The following is a 22,795-nucleotide window of genomic DNA, read 5'->3' as shown; positions in this document are numbered from 1 at the left end:
AAGGTGTGCTAGTGAACAACAGTAACTATAGCAACTAATATACAGTGTTATGGGACCAGTGTAAGAGAGGACCGTGAGCCCTAACTTTGAAATTAAATAAATAAATAAATAAATAAATAAATAAATAAATAAATAAATAAATAAATAAATAAATAAATAAATAAATAAATAAACAAACAAACAAACAAATAAACAAACAAACAAACAGTCCAGCCCCATGGCTAAATGGTTAGAGTGCTGGCCACTGGTCTATGGGATCTCGATTCCTGGCCGGGTTGAGGATTTTAACCTCCTTTGGTTAATTCCAATGGCTTGGGGGCTGGGTGCGTGTGCCATCTTCATCATTAGAACTCATCACAGTTAGGGCCCCATCCTCACAGATGCCCAGATCGCCTATACGGCGTCAAATTGAAAGACCAGCACCACACCTCTTCGGAAGTCAAACGCCATAATTATTTTTATTATAAATAAATAAATTAAATAATGTGCTGCCATCAGCTGGGGTCCTTTTGCTGTCTCCATTCAGTCTGTATCTTCTCCTTGTTCAGCCAGATCATTCCCTACCTCCCTCGTGGCTCTAAGTCTTATTCCCTCCTACAATAGTGTGTCTATCAGCTCTTGAAGCATGGAGGTAAACAGGAGACAACATTGTTTCTTGCTGGTGGTTTAACGTTGCACTAACTTGGATAGGTTTTTGGCATTGATGGAATAGGAAAAGAAGCAGCCGTGGACTTAATTAAGAAACAGCCCCTGCATTAGCCTGGAGTGAAAATGAGAAACCACAAAAACAAGAAACAAGAGTCTTCAAGGCTGCCAATAGCGGAGTTCGAACTTACCATCTCGCAAATTAAAATGTACAGTTATGCAGTCCATACTACGCTCGGCGAGACAGGATTCATTTAGAGAGCTGAGAATCAGTGTGTGCATTCATGAACACAAATTGATGATGACCGAGAACAAAAGAGTTACAACACAAAAATATGTATTTTTGAGATTTTACCATCAATCGACAGTACAAAATACAGTACAAAAAATATCTAATATATTCATGTTAGGAAGCACTTTTAACGGTTTTCAATGTTCTGACAGTCACTTTGCTTAATTCAAAGGAGTCATTTTGAGTTGTAACTTTTTTCCAGATTATAATAAATGATGTAAGATCTATGTACACATCAATTTTCATACAGATTGTGTTTAAATTTAAGAATTTAATTTTCAAGTCCGTATTGAACAGAGAATAATATATAAGTAAAATTTTAAAAAACCACCTTTTCAAGTATATTTTTGAGAGGCAACAATGTAAACTGCTAAAACATCAAACTCTTCTCCAAAAAAATGATGGATTTTGAATTGCAACCCTTTCAATCCCAGCCATCGAAATATTCGTAAGTTTCTGGACTTTTTCCTCCCATGGATAAGAACTGACAAGCAAACCCTTCCATCTGTAAGTCTCGGATCTAATTGAGATTTGGTATGACGACTTCAGTAGGGATTTTTTTATTCAGGTATATCAAAAGTAGATGCCCACTTGTATATTTAACACTTTTTTGGGGGTGTCAAAGTTTGATTATTTTAGTACCGCACAGACAGGAGTGAGTGGCAGAAAGCAGGTAGAGGCGAGGAGGCCGCCAGTTCATGTGTCGCGCTCTCACTCCTCCTCTCTTGCGCATTCGTTACTCCCCTAACCTCGGCAATCGCTGTCATTTCTGAGGAAAACGGGACCTGCGGCACTCAATGCAATATTTTACAATAATAGTGGAAATACCCAATCTTTACAGTCCTGTGACGTGAACTGGATATGTTTAATGTCAATGAGTGGTAGGTTGTTATATAGATGTTATATGTATGTTTAGTCCTCAGCCCTAAGGTTGGTTGGATCTTCAACAGCTCTGCCATCAGCTGTCATAAATGGCCTAGGCATCACTGAAGAGGTATAGTAGGGAAATGTGGAGCGAGATGTACATGCAAGCAATTACGTGCCCTTACTGTTTATAGTTGTGAGTACAGATGGATGTTTTAAATTTTAAACAGATAACACAACAAATGATTGCATCCTGCTATCCTCTAATGGCTGGAATGTTGTTCAAAGCCCAATGGCATTATATGCCATAGAAGACAGTCAAGAAATTGCAATAAACAAAGCAGAGGTTGATCTGGCTTTTGAGTTCTACAGGAAGCTTTCTGCACATATTCATTTAATACTCTCATTTTCATACAAAATAGAACACCTTAAAAGACTAGAGAAAGGAAGTTCATATTCACAGCACATGTTCATTAGTATGTTTTGCAGAAATGATTAGTATTTCAGTCACCTAAGTTCAGCATGTGTAATGTTGCATAGTAGGCACTGGGTCCTCCACGGGCACTGATAACTTGTTCCATGCGTGATGGCATTGACACGTGTAAGGCGGGAATGGCGTCCTGGAGTACAGCCATCCGGGCTGCATTTACCTGGTTCCAGAGTTCATCTTTGGTGGTTGGCATTGGGTCACAGCACCTCACTCGTCATTTCACCATATCCCATACATGTTCAATTGGTGACAAGTCTGGTGATCGGGCAGGCCAGGGCAACAGTAGACATCTTGTGACAATAAGAAGGCATGTGTTCGTGCAGCAACGTGTGGTGGTGTATTGTTCTGCTGAAATATGGCGTCTGGGGTGTTGTGCAGAAAGGGTATGGCTACAGGTCGCACGATGTCATTCACGTTAGTCAAACTGGTCACAGTGCCCTGGACACACACCAATTGTGATTTGTGGTTGTACCAAATAGCATGGCACACCATAAGGCCTTGAGTTAGCGGTGCATGTTTTGTGCGAATGCAGTCAATGTGATGCCTCTCCCCCTGTCTGTGAAAAACCAAAATGCGGCCATCGTCTTCAAACAAACAGAACCTGGATTCGTCTGAAAACACTATCTGCTGCCATTCCTGTTCCCAATGACGTCATTTCATACACCATTGCTGTCTAGCAGCTTTATGCACACTAGTCATAGGTATGCAGAGAAGCGGATGACACGCTGGCATGCTGTGTTACACTGCTCCACTGTTGTGCCAGAGCTGAGGAGGATGCACATTGTCCTGCAATGCCATTCGGATGAGGTGTCGCGATCTCGGGTGGGGGTAGGGGTCTGGAGGGTGCGGCCAGACCCATCGTCGTGTTCTATGGCCTTCTGTGAACCACTGTTTACACACCCGTTGCACTGCTGACGCACTTTATCCCACACGAGCAGCAATTTCCCGGATGGATGCATCGCATTCTCTCATGTCAATAATGCGCCCTCTTTCAAACTAACTCATTTGACGGTACAGTTCTTGCATACGTCTGCGAGGCATCCTGCATGTCTGCTCAAGTCACACTGATCCATTACCTTCAGTTTATAGCATCAATGAGAGCCGCAGGCATATTTTACCAGTCGGTGGTGGTGAGCCGAGATATTGACGTGGACCTTGAACATGAGGGCTGACATGGTTCAAATGCTAATCATTTCTTCAGAACATACTAATGCACATGTCCTGTGAATATGTACTGGTTTTTATGAACATGAGTGTAAAAAGTAGGGGAGAGACCGCGTGTTAATTCATTAATTCATTTACTGTATTTTTTCAGGACTTATACAACGTGCTAAGAACAAGGTGTCCATTTACATAATTACTGAAGATTTTCTTCAACTTCTTGATCATAATCATATTACCAACGATGGCTCAATTGAATATGAAAGCGATTTCCTTAACACTGCGGGGAGTGACGGTGAAGACGTTAAAGACAGCATACCAGAAAAGAAATTGAATTATATTGACATTTTCAAAAAATCCATGAGATATTTAGAAGTGGGAAAAACAGGTACAGGAAGAAGGGATAAAACATGACAAAATCCAGTCTGTCTTCCGAGAAAAGCTGCGAGAGTTCAAGGATTCAATGTTCACAAGAAAATCATTAAAAAGATGGGCACACCAAACAGCTCAACGGGTATATTATCCTTCTATCAGTGTTTCCAGTCCATGGGTGGATAAATTTAAACGATCTTATAATACTGTATCAAGAAAAATTACAAAAGTCCATCATGAAACAATATGCAAATGATTTCAACAGTAGTAAACAATAAGGAAGTCAGGGAAATAACTCCTATCCCCCTCTCTTCACCTCCCCAAGCTAGCGAGCAGATCCCAAGAAACATGCGTCATTACTTCACCAGATGTAAAGCCATATTAGCAGCAGGGAGATTGCTCCAAGACTAGCAAAAAATCTTGGAACACTTTAATGTTTCTGATGTGAGTGAACATACGTTTAGACACAAAGTTCACTTTAGATCAAAAGGTTAGTAATCAAATATTCACGCCTTTTTACCCTTCTCATGGTTACAGGTCACAATTGCAAAATATCAACTTCATAATGACCATTCCATTACAGAAGACACATTTTACCTTCATTTTTTATCGATTACCGCGTATAAGTGTGTAAAAAGACCTTTTAGATAAGCATGACAAAATGACACAGTTTACATAAGCTTTTTAAGTTTGTAGTTAGTAATTGTTTTTAAACCCCCTCTTTCACCTCTTCCCCTTAGCCAATATTTTTTACGTAGTCAAGTATGTTAACTTATTAGATTAAATTACCATCTAATCGATAATTTATTACATGCCTTTGGCAAAATTATAAAAGCATTAACAATCACAATACATGTTTCGACCACTTAGTGGTCATCTTCAGCTGTATCCAAAAAGCTTAGATGATAATACATGAATATTAAGCACATTATAAAACTTTAATCTTTTTTACCATGGTAACCTTAATAAACTGTTACTATGTGGTGTTGTAAGATGAAAAGGGGAGTGGGGATAAAATGGGATTAAAAGGAGGGTACTTAAAATTAATGTCTACAATATTGTTAAAACATATTCTTCCAATTAAACATTTTTGAAAATGTCTTTTAAAACTCTGTGGTGAGGCACTTCTGTAAGATCACTGAATGACTTGATCTTGTATACAATAAAAAGTTGATATGTGTTACAGTCTTCAGGTGTTTATTGATTGTATGATATGTTGAAAATCTTCCTTAGAAGCTCCATTTAAACTGTACTAGAAGGCTGTGAAAAGCTGTTTGATTTACAGTTGTCCTAATATCAAACAGGACCTTCAAATCATTAGCAGGATCAATAAAGGAAGTCTCATGAACAATCTAGAAAACAAATACATTCTTCTCGATAAACTAGAGTACAAAGACCAGAATTTAAATTAAATGAATGAGAAAAAAAAAAAAAAGAAAAAAAAAACAACACATACGCAAATATATCGAATGGGTAAACAGGAAACATATAAAATTAACAAGTAAAATGCTCAAATACGAAGTCATGGAATCGCAGCTAGAAACTCCTCCCTCCTCACGAGACGCAATAGGTGACTAAGATGACGAAACAGCCTTGCCTCCCCTTTCTCTGCCGAACCGTACGAATAAACAGGCCGTGACACATCGCTATTACACCAGGTCGAGTACACAGACACATCCTCAAGGTAGCAGGGAATAAGACACCATTCTAGAAAGAGGTGAGTTAAGACAATATAAGCTTTTCATTTCTATCCCCTTCCGCGATACAAATTAAATCTGAAATCACTATATGTTTGAAGACACATTCAATTTTAACGTATCCTCTGCTGGTTGCAGATCGTGAGGCAAGCTGCCCAATTAGAAGACTGCTATTTCATCCAATACAACAGTGAAGTTACCTTAGAACAACCGTAAATCAAACAGCTTTTCACAGCATTCTAGTACAGTTTAAATGGAGCTTCTAAGGAAGATTTTCAACATATCATACAATCAATAAACACCTGAGGACTGTAATACGTATCGACTTTTTATTGTATACAAGATCAAGTCATTCAGTGAACTTATAGACGTGCCTCACCACAGATTTTTAAAAGATGTTTTCAAAAATTGGAAGAATATGTTTTAACAATATTGTAGACACAAATTTTAATTTTAATTATCCTCCTTTTAATCCCCCCTTACACCCCACCCCCAACATCTTTCAACACCACATAGTAGTAGTTTTTTATGGTTCCCATGGGAAAAAAATTAAGGTTTTATAATGTGCTTACTAATCATGTATTATCATCTACGCTTTTTGGATACAGCTGAAGATAACGAATAAGTGGTCAAAACATATTGTTAATGTTTTTATAATTTTGCCAAAGGCATGTAATTAAGTATTGATCAGGTGGTAATTAAATCTAATAAGTTGATTTAATTCATCAATACGGTCATGAAGTGGACAGCTTGCAATACAGTCAAGTATGTTCTTAAGTTCATCTTGAGAACACTATGTCTTTGCACACTTAATGTTTTTGCCTAAACAAAGATATCTGTAGCTGATGAAGTTTATAATAAAACGAAACATGTACTACTACTAATTTGTGAACTTGCTTAAGGCACACAACATACTGTATCGATAAGGTGGAACAATAATTATTGCCAATTTGTTAAATTATATTAATTTCCAAATTAAATTTTAAATAAAATTTGGAAGCAATATTTTTGGCATTTGAATAAATATTCTTACTTTTCTCTTAAAAGCATCATCCTCAAGTTCAGGAAACTTGTTATATCCTTGCGTCCAGATACAAAGAGCTTTGAGAGCCATAAATGTGATCTAGGCCTATCTCGTACCCTCAATTAGTGAAAAGATGGAACAAAGGTTCAGAATGAGAACCACTCAACGTGTTTGTAGTTACGACATGGGTAAATCCAAGTAATAATAATAATAACTTAAATGTTTCCACCTTTTCAATACAATATATTCACAAAATTACAAAATTATACGGTACTAGTTTTGACCCATCTAGGGGTCATCATCAGCCGTATTGGAGCAAAGATCATTTGTGGCGAAATCCAAAGACAATATTATTTTAAAGAATAACAAGTGAAATGAGATGTTATGGTAATAGTTAATAATACAAGGAATATACATAATAAGAGGTTTTTAACAAAGAATAAAGTATAAATGGGGTGTTGTAAAAATTATAATCATGGAAATCAGTAAGTTCTTGTATTGAAATGAAATATGGCTTAGGAAGAGGGCTTAAGGTGGGGCTGAAGGGTGCGGGAGAAAGTGTAATTGTCTTGGAAAAGTACCTTTGATTAAATTTAGGATTGAGTTTAGGTTGGCTGCATTATTGTTTCTGAGGAAAGTGATAAATAGATCGAAGAGTAACTTAAATGTTTCCACCTTTTCAATACAATATATTCACAAAATTACAAAATTATACGGTACTAGTTTCGACCCATCTAGGGGTCATCATCAGCCGTATTGGAGCAAAGATCATTTGTGGCGAAATCCTAAGACATAACCATCAATGGGTAAATCCATCACAAATCTCTCATTGTAAGGGGGCTAGCAACAAGTATAAGGCTCTCTCTACTCGCTGAGCCAAATTTAGTGGCATTTTTATTCTGCACAACAGAACGGCTTCCTTATGATTCACTTTATTGCAGTGCCATAAACTACCTACCCTGACAGTTTCACCAGGATGAAAATGGGACACCCAATCTGCCTACAAAGTAACTTTAATCCCAAAAAAGCTCAACTGCAACCAATGAATAAACGTTTTATAACAATCTTGCAAATTGGAATGTTCCAACTTTGTAAGTTTCAGGCGAACATTCAGTATTACTTGTGAGCTTATGAAGTACGTTTTGAGTGCCTCATGTTGTGATAAGTCACTGACAGCGATGGATAAGTTGTACATTCAACATGTTTTATGTGCTTTTTTCATTACTGTTTAAACATTAAATGATTCAGTTATTAATCAGCTATATTTTATTAATCATTACTCTTTTTAATATGCCTAACAGGCAAAGAAATTATAACTTTAACAGTGAAAGGGAGGACCAGTATTGCTTTATTAAAAACAAAGGAAAACCTGTGTGTTTATTTTGTAATGCTAGCATGTCTGTTACTAAAAGAAGTAATGTAGAGCGACATTTTTTGACTATTTTACAAGTAACTATTCTCATTTCGGTTCCGTATTGAAGATGACGTATATCATACATACATACATACATTATCATTATAGACTGTTATGCCTTTCAGCGTTCAGTCTGCAAGCCTCTGTGAATTTACTAAATGTCGCCACAATCCTTGATTTTCAACTAGTGTTGTGGCCTCATTTAGTTCTATACCTCTTATCTTTAAATCGTTAGAAACCGAGTCTAACCATCGTCATCTTGGTCTACCTCTCTCACCCTCCATAGCAGAGTCCATTATTCTCCTAGGTAACCTATCCTCCTCCATTCGCCTCACATGACCCCACCACCGAAGCTGGTTTATGCGTACAGCTTCATCCATCGAGTTCATACCTAAATTAGCCTTTATCTCCTCATTCCGAGTACCATCCTGCCATTGTTCCCACTTGTTTGTACTAGCAATCATCCTTGCTACTTTCATGTCTGTTACTTCTAACTTATGAATAAGATATCCTGAGTCCACCCAGCTTTTGCTCCCGTAAAGCAAAGTTGGTCTGAAAACAGACCATTGTAACGATAGTTTCGTCTGGGAGCTGACTTCCTTACAGAATACTGTTGATCGCAACTGCGAGCTCACTGCATTACCTTTACGACACCTTGATTCAATCTCACTTACCGTATTTCACGGCATAATCGTCGCACTTTTTATACCAAAATTTTCGAAAAAAATTGTAGGGTGCGACCATTATACGATGAATATTTAATACCAGTATTTGTATTACTCAAAAAATGTATTTATAACTAAATTGTATTTGATACAAATTTAAGATGCACGTAATACTCGCGTTTATACATCAAAATAATTAAAATAGTCTAAAACAAAATTCATAATTTTTCGCAACAATTCGGCGAACGTTTTTCCAACCTGAAAATAAAAATGAACGTATTAAGTTAATTTGTCATTAATTTGAGTATTTAAGTTAAAATATTACACTTGCAAAATTATCGTTTTGTTGTGAAATGCGGACTTACCGGTACGCAATTTATTCCAAATCTTCGGTGTCGCTATCGCAGGTTTCGCTATCTGATGCGCCGTCCTCGCCTCTGTTAATACCAGTATCAGATTCTTCGTCTCCCTGCCACACTGCGTCATCTTCGGAACCATCTAGTGCATTCGAAATCCCAGTCCTTTTGAAGCTCTTGGAGACTAGTTCAGGTGGTATAAGATCCCAACTCTTCTTCACCCACGAGCATAACAAGTCCAAGGGTGGACGCCTGATATTTCCGGCGGGCGTCAATTGCTGATCGCCGCTCATCATCCACTCGTTGTAAAATCGACGTAAGTGGTCTTTGAAGGGTTTATTAACACATACGTCTAGTGGCTGCAAAGCAGATGTTAGGCCACCAGGAATGACTATCTGTCGTGTCTTATTTGTAGTGAGAATTTGCTTCACTTCGTTCACGAGGTGACCTCGGAAACTATCTAAAACAAGCAGAGCTGGTTGTTTTAGTAGTGCACCAGGTCTTCTATTCCACACAGTTTTAACCCAGTCCAGCATGAGTTCTACGTCCATCCAACCCTTTGGTTGCACTCTTACATGAATTCCACGGGGAAACTGTATATTCTTAGGCATCGTTTTCCTCTTGAAAATGATGTAAGGCGGCAACTTTCTCCCGTCAGCTGTAATGGCTAGCATTGCCGTGCATCGCAACTTCTCACTACCGCTGGTTTTCATTAATACACTCCGTGATCCTTTTAGCGCAATAGTGCTGTTGCGAGGCATATCAAAAAAGATTGGAGTCTGATCGGCATTACCGATTTGAGAAAGCAAGTACGAAGTTTCCTTGCGCAGACGTATGACAAATCGGTGAAAATTTACAATCTTGTCCGTGTAATCAGCAGGCAACTTTTGGCTTAGTGTTGTTCTCCTTCGCACTGACAGATTGTATCGTCGCATGAACCCCTTAATCCACCCACGAGTCGCCTTAAACTGAGTTACCGGTATGTTGTGTTTGCGCGCTACCTCCTGTCCCTTAATTTGTAACATTTCATATGATACACTGCAGCCATTGTTACGTATTTCACTGACGTACCTAAACACTTCTTCGTCAATTATAGGAAACTTCCCTGTTTTAGGACCTCTAAACGCGCGTCTAGAAGGGTTTGTGCTTTTTAGCTTGTTTTTTACTTTCCGCCAGTCACGCACCAACTTTTCACTCATAGAAAATTTTCTTTCTGCAGCTCTGTTCCCGTGCTGTTCAGCGAAGGCAATTACGCTTAGCTTGAAGCCCGCAGAATAGTTTCTATATTTACCCATAATCGCTTATAAATGCTTCACACGTTAATGTTTTGCGATATAAATGACTTTCCGTAATTGTTCACTATTAAAACAAATTATTTCTGCAAACACCCAAAACACAAATTAAAAACTTAAATTCTCACGCACACATGTCTACAGTAATCACGTAAATCTGAAACAAATAAATGCATCTGTGATCTGTCCATTCCAGAGCAGCCAATACTGTTAGGCAGCAAGGAAGCATGCAACAATTTATCAGTTTAGCTCGTTGGTTGCGACACACTACTGCGCTTGCGCAAAGCTCGCAAACCAGAGCTCTAGCTAGCGCGGTGTAGATCTACTGTATAGTTGTTGACTGTATTCCGAGACGTCAGTAACAAACATTCATTTTTTTCAATTTCTTTTAAACATACGGTAATTAGGTTAATATTTCTTCCCAGTTATTGATGATTTTACATTACATTACTGACGAGTTTATAAAATAAAACTTTAATAGCATTGGATAATAATTATCTTGACTGCTTGGATAAAAGTTTTCATCCCATGCCCGGACACTTACGACGTAGTAGTAAGATAAGAGTCTAGTGATGACAACTGAGACATCGTAAATAATTCGCCTGAATAATTCCGTGGAAATCTGCGTTATCGTCTTGGATTTCACTTCGTGCGCAATAACACAGGAGCCGGCCCCATGGTGTAGGGCTAGTGTGCTTGCCTCTTACACGGAGGCCTCGGGTTCAATTCACGGCCGGGTCAGGGAATTTTACCTGTATCTGAGGGCTGGTTCGAGGTCCATTTAACCTACCTAGCCGGTATTTCCTGGCGACGTTGCCGATAAGCGATAACTTACATCCTTACGTATTTCAAATGGGAACTCATAATATGTAGGTGGTGAATAAATAGTACACTGTCTCGCGACCACGTTGTCAAACTGCCGATAGTCTACCGGTAAGCCATGCGTCGTACATATACCGGTATTATTTATTTATACGTTGTGCAACATGTCGCAAACGTGACTGTGTTGCCAAATTGCCCATAAACCATACACATATTTAAATTGCGCATTCATGTGCAACTTACGTTGCAGTTCCATTTACCTTTTAACCAGATTAGTGAACAAAATTTGGACGTGCGACGATTATGTAATTAAAGGTTTAAAGTCCGATTTTTGTATTGAAAATAAAGGATGCGACGATTACGCGGTGGCGACGATTATGCCGTGAAATACGGTACTATATTACCATCCTGGGAGAATACACAACCCAAATAATTGAAATTATCGATCTGTTCTAGCTTTGTATCACCAATCTGACATTCAATTCTGTTGAATTTCTTACCTACTGACATCAATTTTGTCTTTGAGAGGCTTATTTTCATACCATACTCATTGCACCTATTTTCAAGTTCCAAGATTTTACACTGCAGGCTTTCAGCACAATCTGCCATTAAGACCAAGTCGTTAGCATAGGCAAGACTGCTTATTACATTTCCACCTAACTGAATCCCTCCCTGCCATTTTATACCTTTCAGCAGGTGATCCATGTAAACTACGAACAGCAAAGGTGAAAGATTACAGCCTTGTCTAACCCCTGAAAGTACCCTGAACCAAGAACTCATTCTACCATCAATTCTCACTGAAGCCCAATTGTCAACATAAATACCTTTGATTGATTTTAATAACCTACCTTTAATTCCATAGTCCCCCAGTATAGCGAACATCTTCTCCCTCGGTACCCTGTCATATGCTTTCTCTAGATCTACGAAACATAAACACAACTGCCTATTCCTCTCGTAGCATTTTTCAATTACCTGGCGCATACTGAAAATCTGATCCTGACAGCCTCTCTGTGGTCTGAAACCACACTGGGTTTCATCGAACTTCCTCTCAACAACGACTGATTGCACCCTCCCTTCCAAGATGCCAGTGAATACTTTGCCTGGTATACTAATCAGTGAGATACCTCGATAGTTGTTGCAATCCTTCCTGTTCCCTTGCTTATAGATAGGTGCAATTACTGCTTTTGTCCAATCTGAAGGTACCTTACCAACACTCCATGCTAATTTTACTACTCTATGAAGCCATTTCATCCCTGCCTTCCCACTATATTTCACCATTTCAGGTCTAATTTCATCTATTCCTGCTGCTTTATGACAATGGAGTTTATTTACTATCCTTTCCACTTCCTCTAGCATAATTTCACCAACATCATTTTCCTCCTCCTCATAAGCTTGGCTGTTCGCAACACCACAAGGATGATTTCCTTTTACATTGAGAAGATGTTCAAAATATTCCCTCCACCTCGCCAGAGATTCCCTGGGATCTATTATTAGTTCACCTGAATTACTCAAAGCACTGTTCATTTCCTTTTTCCCTTCCTTCCTAAGATTCTTTATTACTGTCCAGAAAGGTTTCCCTGCTGCTTGACCTAGCCTTTCCAGGTTGTTACCAAAATCTTCCCATGACTTCTTTTTGGATTCAACAGCTATTTGTTTCGCTCTGTTTCCTTCATCTACGTACAAATCCAGATCCACCTGTTCAATACAATACAATACAATCCACTGTTTCATGTGGTTAGTATTTATACATAATACTTAAAAGCCATAGGTACATGTTTCACCTTAAAAAAAAAAAACCAGGCATCATCAGCCTATATCAATCTTAAAGTTATTGGACATGGGATCGTTCTAATCTTATAAACCATAGAATAAAATGTTGAACAATAATCTCATGAAATGTTATACTATCACATCTAAAATGAGGATAATGCACAGAAAGTATGTAAAAAATACTGTGAATTAACAGTTTTGAAGATTATAACGTGGTTAATCTTGAATATTTGAGCATTTAAAACCAAAATAGATCTTCTTCTTATACACCATTAGGACTATGACGGCCTTGAGTGTAAAAGCACAATCATCCAAGGGGGATATATGTTCCACTCCCATAACATGAGTTCAAGATAGTAAGATCAATGTCAGTTATTTAAAATAGAAGTGTGAACGTATCAAATGTGTTAAAATATATGCGGTTGATTTATCAGAAAGTCATAGAAAAGAAGATGGGACTTCTTGTAGGAGACGTTGCTATGATAAAATGTTGAGGTGTCAATGTTTAGTGATGTTAGTATGGTAATCAATTGGAACCAAAAGACGGTCAAGTGGGTGTTATTATCCCTGTTGAAATATTTATTCGAAGAAATGATCGAGTTTTACCTGAAACAAAAAGTTAACGAGAGCTAATTAAATGGTACTGTGCACGAGACTTCCCATACGTCAAAAATGCCTAAGGTGGTACTTACTCGTATGGACTAGCTTGACTGACCTCTACTTCTAGTATTATAATGGTGTGGCTGACGCGGTGAAGGACATGGAGGGGGGAAGAAGGTTGGGCGGATCCTTGCGCACAGGTGGTGTTGTTAGAGGGCTGCTAGGGGCAGGATGGGTGGGCCTAACATATGGCGAGGTGGTGGGAGCTTTAGAGCAAAAAGTTCTAAACTCTGCGGGATTATATTATGTTTCGAATTCACAATACCTAATAACTTTCGAGTTAGCTCATATAAAGGATTTTTTGCCTCAGTAGCATCATTAAGATTGTGGTCTTTGTTATAGGCCTGGTCTAAAAAGATGCAAAGACTTTCTAATTCATTTATAAGTTTTCCTTTGCCTATACATTTTAGAATAGTGAGATCCTTTTCAATAGAGGTAAACTGGTGTCCTGTTTCACTCATGTGTGAGCTCATCGCTGATTGTTATGTTTGAAGGCATTGTAATGCTCCATATATCTCGTATAGAAGCTCCGTCCAGTTTGACAAACATAACCAAATCCACACCGAGCGCAAGTTAGTCTGTAAATACCAGATCTCGAAAAACGGCTGTTTTTATAATTGACTTTATTATGATTATGCCAACATTACAGCGGAGTAGCAACTTACGCCGTACGATAAATAATGGCATAAAGGGAAGCAATCATGACTAACATGCAAACCTAAAACCATGCAATGCAATACTGATCACTCTTACAGCGTCTTTTAGTTTTATCAACATACAAAGCTAATTTAAGGTGTAGGCCACATAAAATACAGCTAATAACTTTAGCTCACAGGACTTACTTGGCAGGTAAATTCCCACCTGACTCTAGAAGTGACCAATAATTTGCTCGTCAGGTAACTATGTTCTATGCTCCCAGGAGGGGTTAATGGAAATAACCTTTTTTCACAGAAGGTAAGTTACCCGTTACCTTACCAGTAGGTGGTAGAACCAGTCCTATGAGGAATTAATCTAAACATAAATTTTGGAAATAATGAAACGTAATTTTTCATGCATTTACTATAACGTGCCTTTAAGAAAAGAATAGACCTGCTAAAATTCAGATGTATCTGACAAATGCACATATAAAGTATTTGAAATTCTGACTGAGGTATATTTACCAAAACAACATTTAGTAAAACTTATGCAGAAGTACACCAATGTAATATTATTAACTTACTTCAAAGGAAAGAACAGACTGGAAAAGCTAGGTTTGCCAAACAAAAAAGATCTGTGCAGATCTAAAAGACACATGCAATTTTTGAAAATAAAGTGGAAACAATGAGTGATACCTTTCTTTTCATCTTCCATATCTGGTTCGGTTTTGGACTGAGATTTACTTTGGTCAGCAACTTTGTTCCATTCTTGTTCTTTAGACTTTGTCCCAGATGATGGCATTGATTTGTCCACTGCCTGACTAGCATCATCTGAATCAGATTCACTGGAATCACCAGTATCACTACTATGGGAAGAATCACTTGAATCATCACTGGATGATGAGGATTCATTTTCACTGCTACTAGAAGAATTGTCAACACTGGATGTCTCTGTTGTTGTAGTTGTTGTCATACTTTCCTGAGAACTACGTCTTGTGGCAGACACACCATTTTTTGAACTATCATGACGAGCTGGAAGATTTAGTTTAGAAGCATCCTCAGAAGTGTATGCACTATTCCCTTCAACCTCATTTTCAAAACTCTCAACAAGTAATCTACCATTTCCTCCATCCTGAAGACCACCATCAGCAGGACTAGGAACTGTGGAAAACACTAACTCATCACCATCTCCATTCTTCTTATCATTATTTTCTTCTTGATCCATGGGATGATCAAATAACTGTTCACTGGAAATTTCACCCTCACTTGTTTTTGGTAATGTTATCAGACAGTCATCTTTACACGAAATTTCCTTAACAGTCTCTTCCTGAGAGGATCTCGTATTTTCTATTTTAACAACATCATCAGACTCAGTGACAGCACTGATGGAAACGTTGACTTTATTGGTGTATGTAGGATCACTTTTGGAGATGTATTTTTCAGATGATTCAGAAGGGACAGAGAAAGTGTTCAGAGGTGATGGTAAGATGAACTCTTCAGGATCAACATCTGCAGAAACTTTCTCGATTATATCTTCCATAATATCGATCACATCTTCCATCACAGATAAGTCCTAGAAAACATAAAGGAAACACTCATATACCAGTTCTGTAAATACAATGTAAATGTAACATAGTCAAATAGCATTTATTACCATCCACAAATTTACGATAAATTAAGGATTTCTTCTCAGTATCACAGAGAGACTACTGTAATTAATTTTTCAAATATAGTATAAACTACTTGGCCTGTAGGTAAAAGTACTCTACATATATAATAAACTTCCTTCCTTATCATGGAAGTACCTGTGAAGGGACATACAGAATAACACAAAACTAGAATTTCTCTGTTGTGTAATGGTTAGCACAATTACCTGCCGTTCTCGGGAGCCTGAGTTTGATTCCCAGTACTGTATTGCCAGAGATTTACGAATGACAGGATGGTTGATTTGCGGTAAAAATGGTACATGCAACTCCCTTCCATTGGGAGGCTGTCTAAAAAAAAAGAGTGCTGCACCACCTCGGGATGAAGAAATTAATTTACCTTAAGATCACAGGAACAGAACCAGCTTTTGGTTGGTTAGGCCGTGTGCATTTGCAGAGTTTTGCCCAGACGTGCCATTTGGGCAACCACGCAATTGGTCTGCCACTGCTAAGCAGAGTCCTGGAGGGGCATGCCAATCCAGCTGATGAGCCCAAATGGCAAGTCTGGTCGAAAATCTGGAAACGCACATGGCCTAACCACCCAAAAGCTGGTTCTATTCCCGTGATCGTGAGATCTGCGGCCGTGAAAGCCATTTTTGAAATTGAGTTTACCTCAGTTATGAAATATTCACGGTTGTTGTTGTTGTTGTTGTTGTTAGGCCTATTAATATAGGCAGGCAAGATCATTAACAAAGCGATCGTTTAATATCTCATAACTCGGGCCAATATAGCGTTTTTTGGCAGAGAAGAAGGTTTAAAACGTGATAAAAACAATCCAATCACAACTGTTTTACTCAACAATGTACCTAACAAATAATAGTAATACTGATTGTTTATGTCCCCACTTACTTTCAATGATTTTCTCAGACTCCAAACAAAACATAGGCTATTAGGGTATGCATTAATAAAAAATGAGAGATAACAACCATACGAAATTAAACATTATGATAATAAAACACATTACTGCCACACCTGTAGATCTCCATAAATACGGCAATCTTTCCTGTTATTTATTTTTATTTTTTCCGTCCTGCAACTTTTTGCATTATCCGAGGGATAGCATACCTAACCTAAACAATGCGGTCTCTCTTATCTCATTTACAGCAATTTAGGTAAATCCTGATGTGATAAATGTAGAAAACAAGCATGAAATATACTTAAAATAGGTGTGTGCCTTTCAACAGCCGCAGTTATCAAAAGAATGTTTCCAGTCACTATGTATTACCGGTACATTCGGAAATGCAACTCGTAACATACACTAGTTATCAGCTGGTGGTTTGGCACGCTTTCAACAACACGGCTTTATTCAGAAGGAGTGGCTTATGCTACACATACACCAGCTGGGAATGCCAGAGACCACCTCCAGAAACCATCCGGGAACAGCTTCACACAGTTTGGACTCTATAGTCGGGAATGAAAGTATTTTTAAAAATTAAAAAAGACGGGACCTTGAATGCTCTCTGTCTCGATTGCAGTACATGGCTAACGAGATGGCAGTGAAGATGACATCACTTGGAATGACGACACGCCAGTAGCGTGAAGTTAGCGGCACAAGACAATTAAAATGAAAGTGACGCAAGTGCGATAAAGAGATATAACTTGAAAACAATATTCTCTCACCCATGGGTAAATAATACAAGTATCGAGCTCGAATTATTATTATTATTATTATTATTATTTTATGATTAGGGTGCCCAATACATAGACATAGTGTACAGAATATTCTCCATCGTTCTAGTGCCTTTCTGGAAGTTACAGTGTGTTTCAAAATACCATACTGGATTACGAATTATATATACAGGTAAGAATGAATTACATATAGGGGTTCTCACATTAACTGAACTGATATAAATGTTTATACACAGTGCATGTTTCATAACATAACTTCACAAACAATGCGATTGTATCATATGTACATATGATGTAATAATAATAATAATAATAATAATAATAATAATAATAATAATAATAATAATAATAATAATAATAATAACAATAATAATAATAATAATACAAAATGGATGTAAACACTTCATAATTATACATTACAAGTAATAATAATAATAATAATAATAATAATAATAATAATAATAACCATAACTATAAAATAATAATAATTCAAGCTCGATACTTGTATTATTTACCCATGGGTGAGAGAATATTGTTTTCAAGTTACACCTGTTTATCACATTTGCGTCAAAAGCTGTGTTCAGGTTTACTGTGTGATAGGCCTACTGCTCAACTGACAAGAGACAAATGACTGGCCATTGAGTTATTTCATATCAATATTGCATAATATGAAAATACGATACCCTTATCCCTTTTCACTACGGGGGTTGAGTATGAAGCGAGACAAATTTTTGTAGCAAGTTTTTATGACCGTATGCCCTTCCTGAAATCGACCTCATTAGAGGAATTAATGGAGATGAAATGAATGACGTGATATGAGTAACTAAAACTGATTATATTTATTTTAAATGTAGGCCTAAAAGTAGTGTTCGCCATTTATTGATTCTCTATATTTAGAAATACTGCCTTCTAACGAAAATAGCCAGTATAACTCAAATACATTAATAAGTTTGTTAAAGAACAGCACAGAATGTACAATTTACAGCTCCTTATAGCCTAGAAGTCATGTGTTCACTGCACAAAATTAGAGGTTATCGCATATTGGATTCCCCTTTACTTTTATTGGCTGTAAAAGTGGGGAAAGAAAGGGGTCTAATACGCGAGTAAATACAATATTTCCTTATATTAACACCTAACATTTAAAGTGATCCCCATGAGGGACCTTCAACCCACCGATACAGCAATTAAAACAGAGAGGACTTTTCCTCTTTGTGAAACTTACAACGCAACTTTTTACCCCATTTACTACCATAAAATTGTCTGCTGTCAAACTTACATCATCAATGAGGTTTTTCTGCAGTCGCTCACAATGCTGCAAGTCATTTCTTACTATATAAAATAAAACAGTATCTGCAAAAGGCCTTATCCGTGATTCCAGTTCTTTGTTCACACCATTTACGTAACATCCCTCAAAAGGCAAAGTAGCGTAAGCAACATTTTTTTTCAAAATTGAGGTTATGATGTTTATACATCAATCAGACTCCAATGCACATGCTGGCAAATTATCATAAGCGTCAAATGAATTTAAAGGGTCAAAACAACGTAAACAAAGAAATTATCGTAACCACCATCAGTAATATACAGAACACCAGGTTATCATAAGCACCAGTCATTACATCATAAGTGCCTGATTGAGTCTTGTAATTTGCGTACTGATTATCGTAAGCGACAAGTTTTAATATACTGTAGTTTACGTTTTATAACTGCCTCAAATCAATTTTCCTCTTGAAACATAAGGCAAAGACTGCTGGCGGACGTATCACAAGTTGAGTGACAGCTAGTATACTAGTAGAATGCAGAAGAGGGGCAGAAGAGGGAAGGGAAGGGAAGGGAAGGGAAGGGAAGGGAAGGGAAGGGAAGGGAAGGGAAGGGAAGGGAAGGGAAGGGAAGGGAAGGGAAGGGAAGGGAAGGGAAGGGGCTGCTTCTTGTGACAGACTTGACTGAATAAGTAGGGTCAATAGCTAAACAAATTGGTTCACTGTCCACACATATACATACCGTTCATGCAAGAAGTGAATTATGCCGCTGAAAACTCTAAACTGAAGTTTGCGACAACAAGAATAGAATACAAAAATTGTAAAGAAGGGAGTTGTTAAAAGTAAAATAAAAAATAGCCAATGCAACAGGAGTGTTGTAGAGGATGGTCAAGAGAATTTTAACCGAGCAAGTTGGCCATGCAATTATAGTCGCACAGCTGTGAGCTTGCATTCACAAGGTAGTGGGTTTGAATCCCACCGCCGGGAACCCTGAACATGATTTTCCGTGGCTTCCCATTTTCACACCAGGCAAATGCTGGGGCTGTATCTTAATTAAGGCCACATTGACTTCCTCCCCAATCCTAGCCCTTTACCATCCCTCCGTTGCCAAAAACCTTCAATGTGTCAGTGTGACGTTGAACAAGTAGCAAAAAAACTTAGTAGAACACAGACAGCACGAGACTGAAGAAACTTTATTTGGTACAGGCAGGAAAAACATGGAAAAGGAATAAAATTTTGATGCATAGTCCATGAATTTTACATTCTTTAGGAAACAACTCCATCAATACCTAAATTACGACCTGTGTCGAGAAAGAGGACTGGTTTTCAAGGAGGTTGTATCAGTTTCAGAAGTAGGGCTCCTGTATAAGAGTTAGACTTTAACTGGAAGAAGATTAGAAATAACAGAAGGGTTTTAATCAATGTCGCTTATTTGGTGAAAGACCTGCACCAGGCCTCACTGGAAACCACATGCCATGACATGACATGACAGTAGTTATCTTGTGAATAAATTTGTGAGTGAGTCACTGATGAAACTGGGTGTACTTCTGACAACTGATAAGTGATATCCAACAAGGAGACTGTGATGCAAGACAAGTATCTAAACCTTACTTACGACTCCAAACACAGTGATTTATTACTACAAACAGATGAAGAGGACTGACAAAAATGTTCCTTCCTAAGTATTGTACTGTAATCAGTGTAATTTCAACTCTGATTCTCTTACTGTTGTGCAGTAAGCCACTTCCTATTGTGTTTATCTACATTTCTTAATACAATAATTTAAGAAAAACTTATTATTCTCATTCTTTCAAACCAATCCTCCCTAAAATATTGTAAGCGCTACAAAATCTATTGTAAGAGGACCACGTTGTTAAACAATGAACTCGACAATGACCGGCAAACAATCGTGACTTTCATAACTTTAAAGTAAGTTCCTTTTCGCTATGATTGAATAAATACGCAACATAATATGACAATAAGGTGAAAAATTCATTTCTGGAGTAGAATAAAAACCAAAACTGCCTAAACAGTATTTGACTCGCTAATCGTTTTTATCACCTCGTGTAAAATTCATATTTTGTCGCTTACAATACTTTGCTTTTCCAGGAATGATACACAGGGTGAAGCGAAATTCACGCACTCGGGCGTCGCAGCGCAACTCCTCACATGCCAGCAATAAAAAAATCCCTGTCACAAAAGTTTGTCCTGCGAGTATATCCGGCAGAAAAAGAACGTTGAAGAGTGGCAATCTGGCAACACTGTAACCACATGTAGGGTAACTACTTCTATCAGCACATTTTAGTCGTGCGGTACAGTTGGTGCAGTGGATAGAGTTTTAGTTTAGCGTGCAGGAGGTCAAGGGGTCGATCCTGGGTTGAGGCAAATGTTTTTTTATTTTGTAAATGTAGTCCAGGTGGTATGGTATCTGGCATATTAATCGTCAACAGCAATTGCAGCGGGTCCTCTACATACCATCTGCACTTACATACTACGAATGTAGAAATGGACGAACATTCGTTTTCATTGGTCGGCTTTGAAAGACGCCCTTTCCGTTGTGGCCGTGAATTTATTCGCACCACTTCATCTACTAGATGCGTTACAACGTGTTCGGCGTTACTAAATTTTGTAAATGTAGGATACATGTGACCTAAGGAACGGTGTCTTACTGTATTACAGTATGTCCGATGGAAATTAGCAAATATAAAAGCGCCTCAACCCAGGATCGAACCCTCGACCTCCTGCATGCTAACCCAAAACACCATCCACTGCACCAACTGTACAGCACGATTAATATGTGCTGACAGACGTAGTTACCCTACATGTGGTTACAGTGTTGCCAAATTGCCACCCTTCAACGTTCTTTTTCTGCCGGATATACTCACAAGACGAACTTTTGTGAGACATTTTTTTATTGCTGGCATGTGAGGAGTCGCGCTGCGACGTCCGAGTGCGTGAATTTCACTTTACCCTGTAGTATAAGAAAACAAAGATCCAATAACACTGCCATGAAGAACACCCCACCCTCCTCTTAATCACTCTTCATATTGTACTTCTGACAACTGATAGGTGATATCCAACAAGGAGATTAACATGCGGCACAAGGCAAGTATCTAAACCTTACTTACGACTCCAAACACAGTTATATATAAAATAGAGAAATGCATTTATTTCTGCTTTCCCCATTTGGAGGCAGCCAAAAACACAAAGCTTACATAAAAATTTGATTAATAATTACAAGGGCCGTTTAAAATGTGTGTATAAATGATAGGTATACTACAGTAAAGCCTAAATAATAAAAAATTGTATCAGTCTATAGTTTTGAAATCCATGAGAAATTCCTCATAGGACAAAGATATAGTTCAGAGTAAAAATGATTTTTCACTATTGCTAACGATCCTTTCAGGGCTGCTAACCCAATGCCTTTAATGAATTGGTTACGGAAATTAAATTTCTTACAAAAGTTGTGGAATGTGAGTAATGGTGCCTCTTGCTCCTATCATCATTCCTAACACATCTATGGAGTCCAGATGATATTTCTTGGCATAGTATGGAATTGTGGGTCCATGTATATCACATTTCTCCTTGTGTACATCACGTGGTTGAGTGGATGATGCTTTGGTTCTAATTGTGGGGTCTATTGTGAACCCTTTACTTGAGCCCGGTGATATAGCTATCATGTCAATCCACCGGTTTGACCCTGTCTGAGACAATCCATGTACCTCCTCGTAGACTGTATAGTGCTTTTCTCTCAGGGCTTCAGCAATCCTACATCTTATACAATGATGTTGTGAATTCCACAGGGCGGGAACCCAAGACATGACCAAGCGTTTCAATCTCACTGTGGCAACGCTGACAGTGGTTATTGCCTTGGGACCTGCCAGGTAATGCATGAACTGGAACTACATTTGCTATCAGTTTTATGGCACTTCTCCAGTCGCTGCTGGTTAAACCTTCGGGTTTTCTTACCCACCGATTGGCTGGAGTGTATTCCTTATACAGTATAACACCCTTATCTTTTTCTGGTAAGGCACACCAGGCATCGAAT

General features: G+C 38.1%; 1 protein-coding gene across 1 annotated transcript in view; it reads right to left on the bottom strand.

Annotated features, from left to right (window-relative positions):
• LOC136863554 (calcineurin-binding protein cabin-1) overlaps positions 1-22,795 on the bottom strand; it is a 609,489-nt gene that overhangs the window by 98,629 nt on the left and 488,065 nt on the right. Inside the window, exon 26 of the mRNA XM_068225987.1 lies at positions 14,856-15,732. Within this exon, the coding sequence (XP_068082088.1) occupies positions 14,856-15,732 (877 nt within the window). The remainder of the gene's footprint in view (positions 1-14,855; positions 15,733-22,795) is intronic.

Source organism: Anabrus simplex, chromosome 2 (genome assembly GCF_040414725.1).
Source record: "Anabrus simplex isolate iqAnaSimp1 chromosome 2, ASM4041472v1, whole genome shotgun sequence".
Taxonomy (NCBI): Eukaryota; Metazoa; Arthropoda; class Insecta; order Orthoptera; family Tettigoniidae; genus Anabrus; species Anabrus simplex.
The sequence above is the reverse complement of the archived record's forward strand: the minus strand, read 5'-3'. Positions and strand labels throughout refer to the sequence as shown.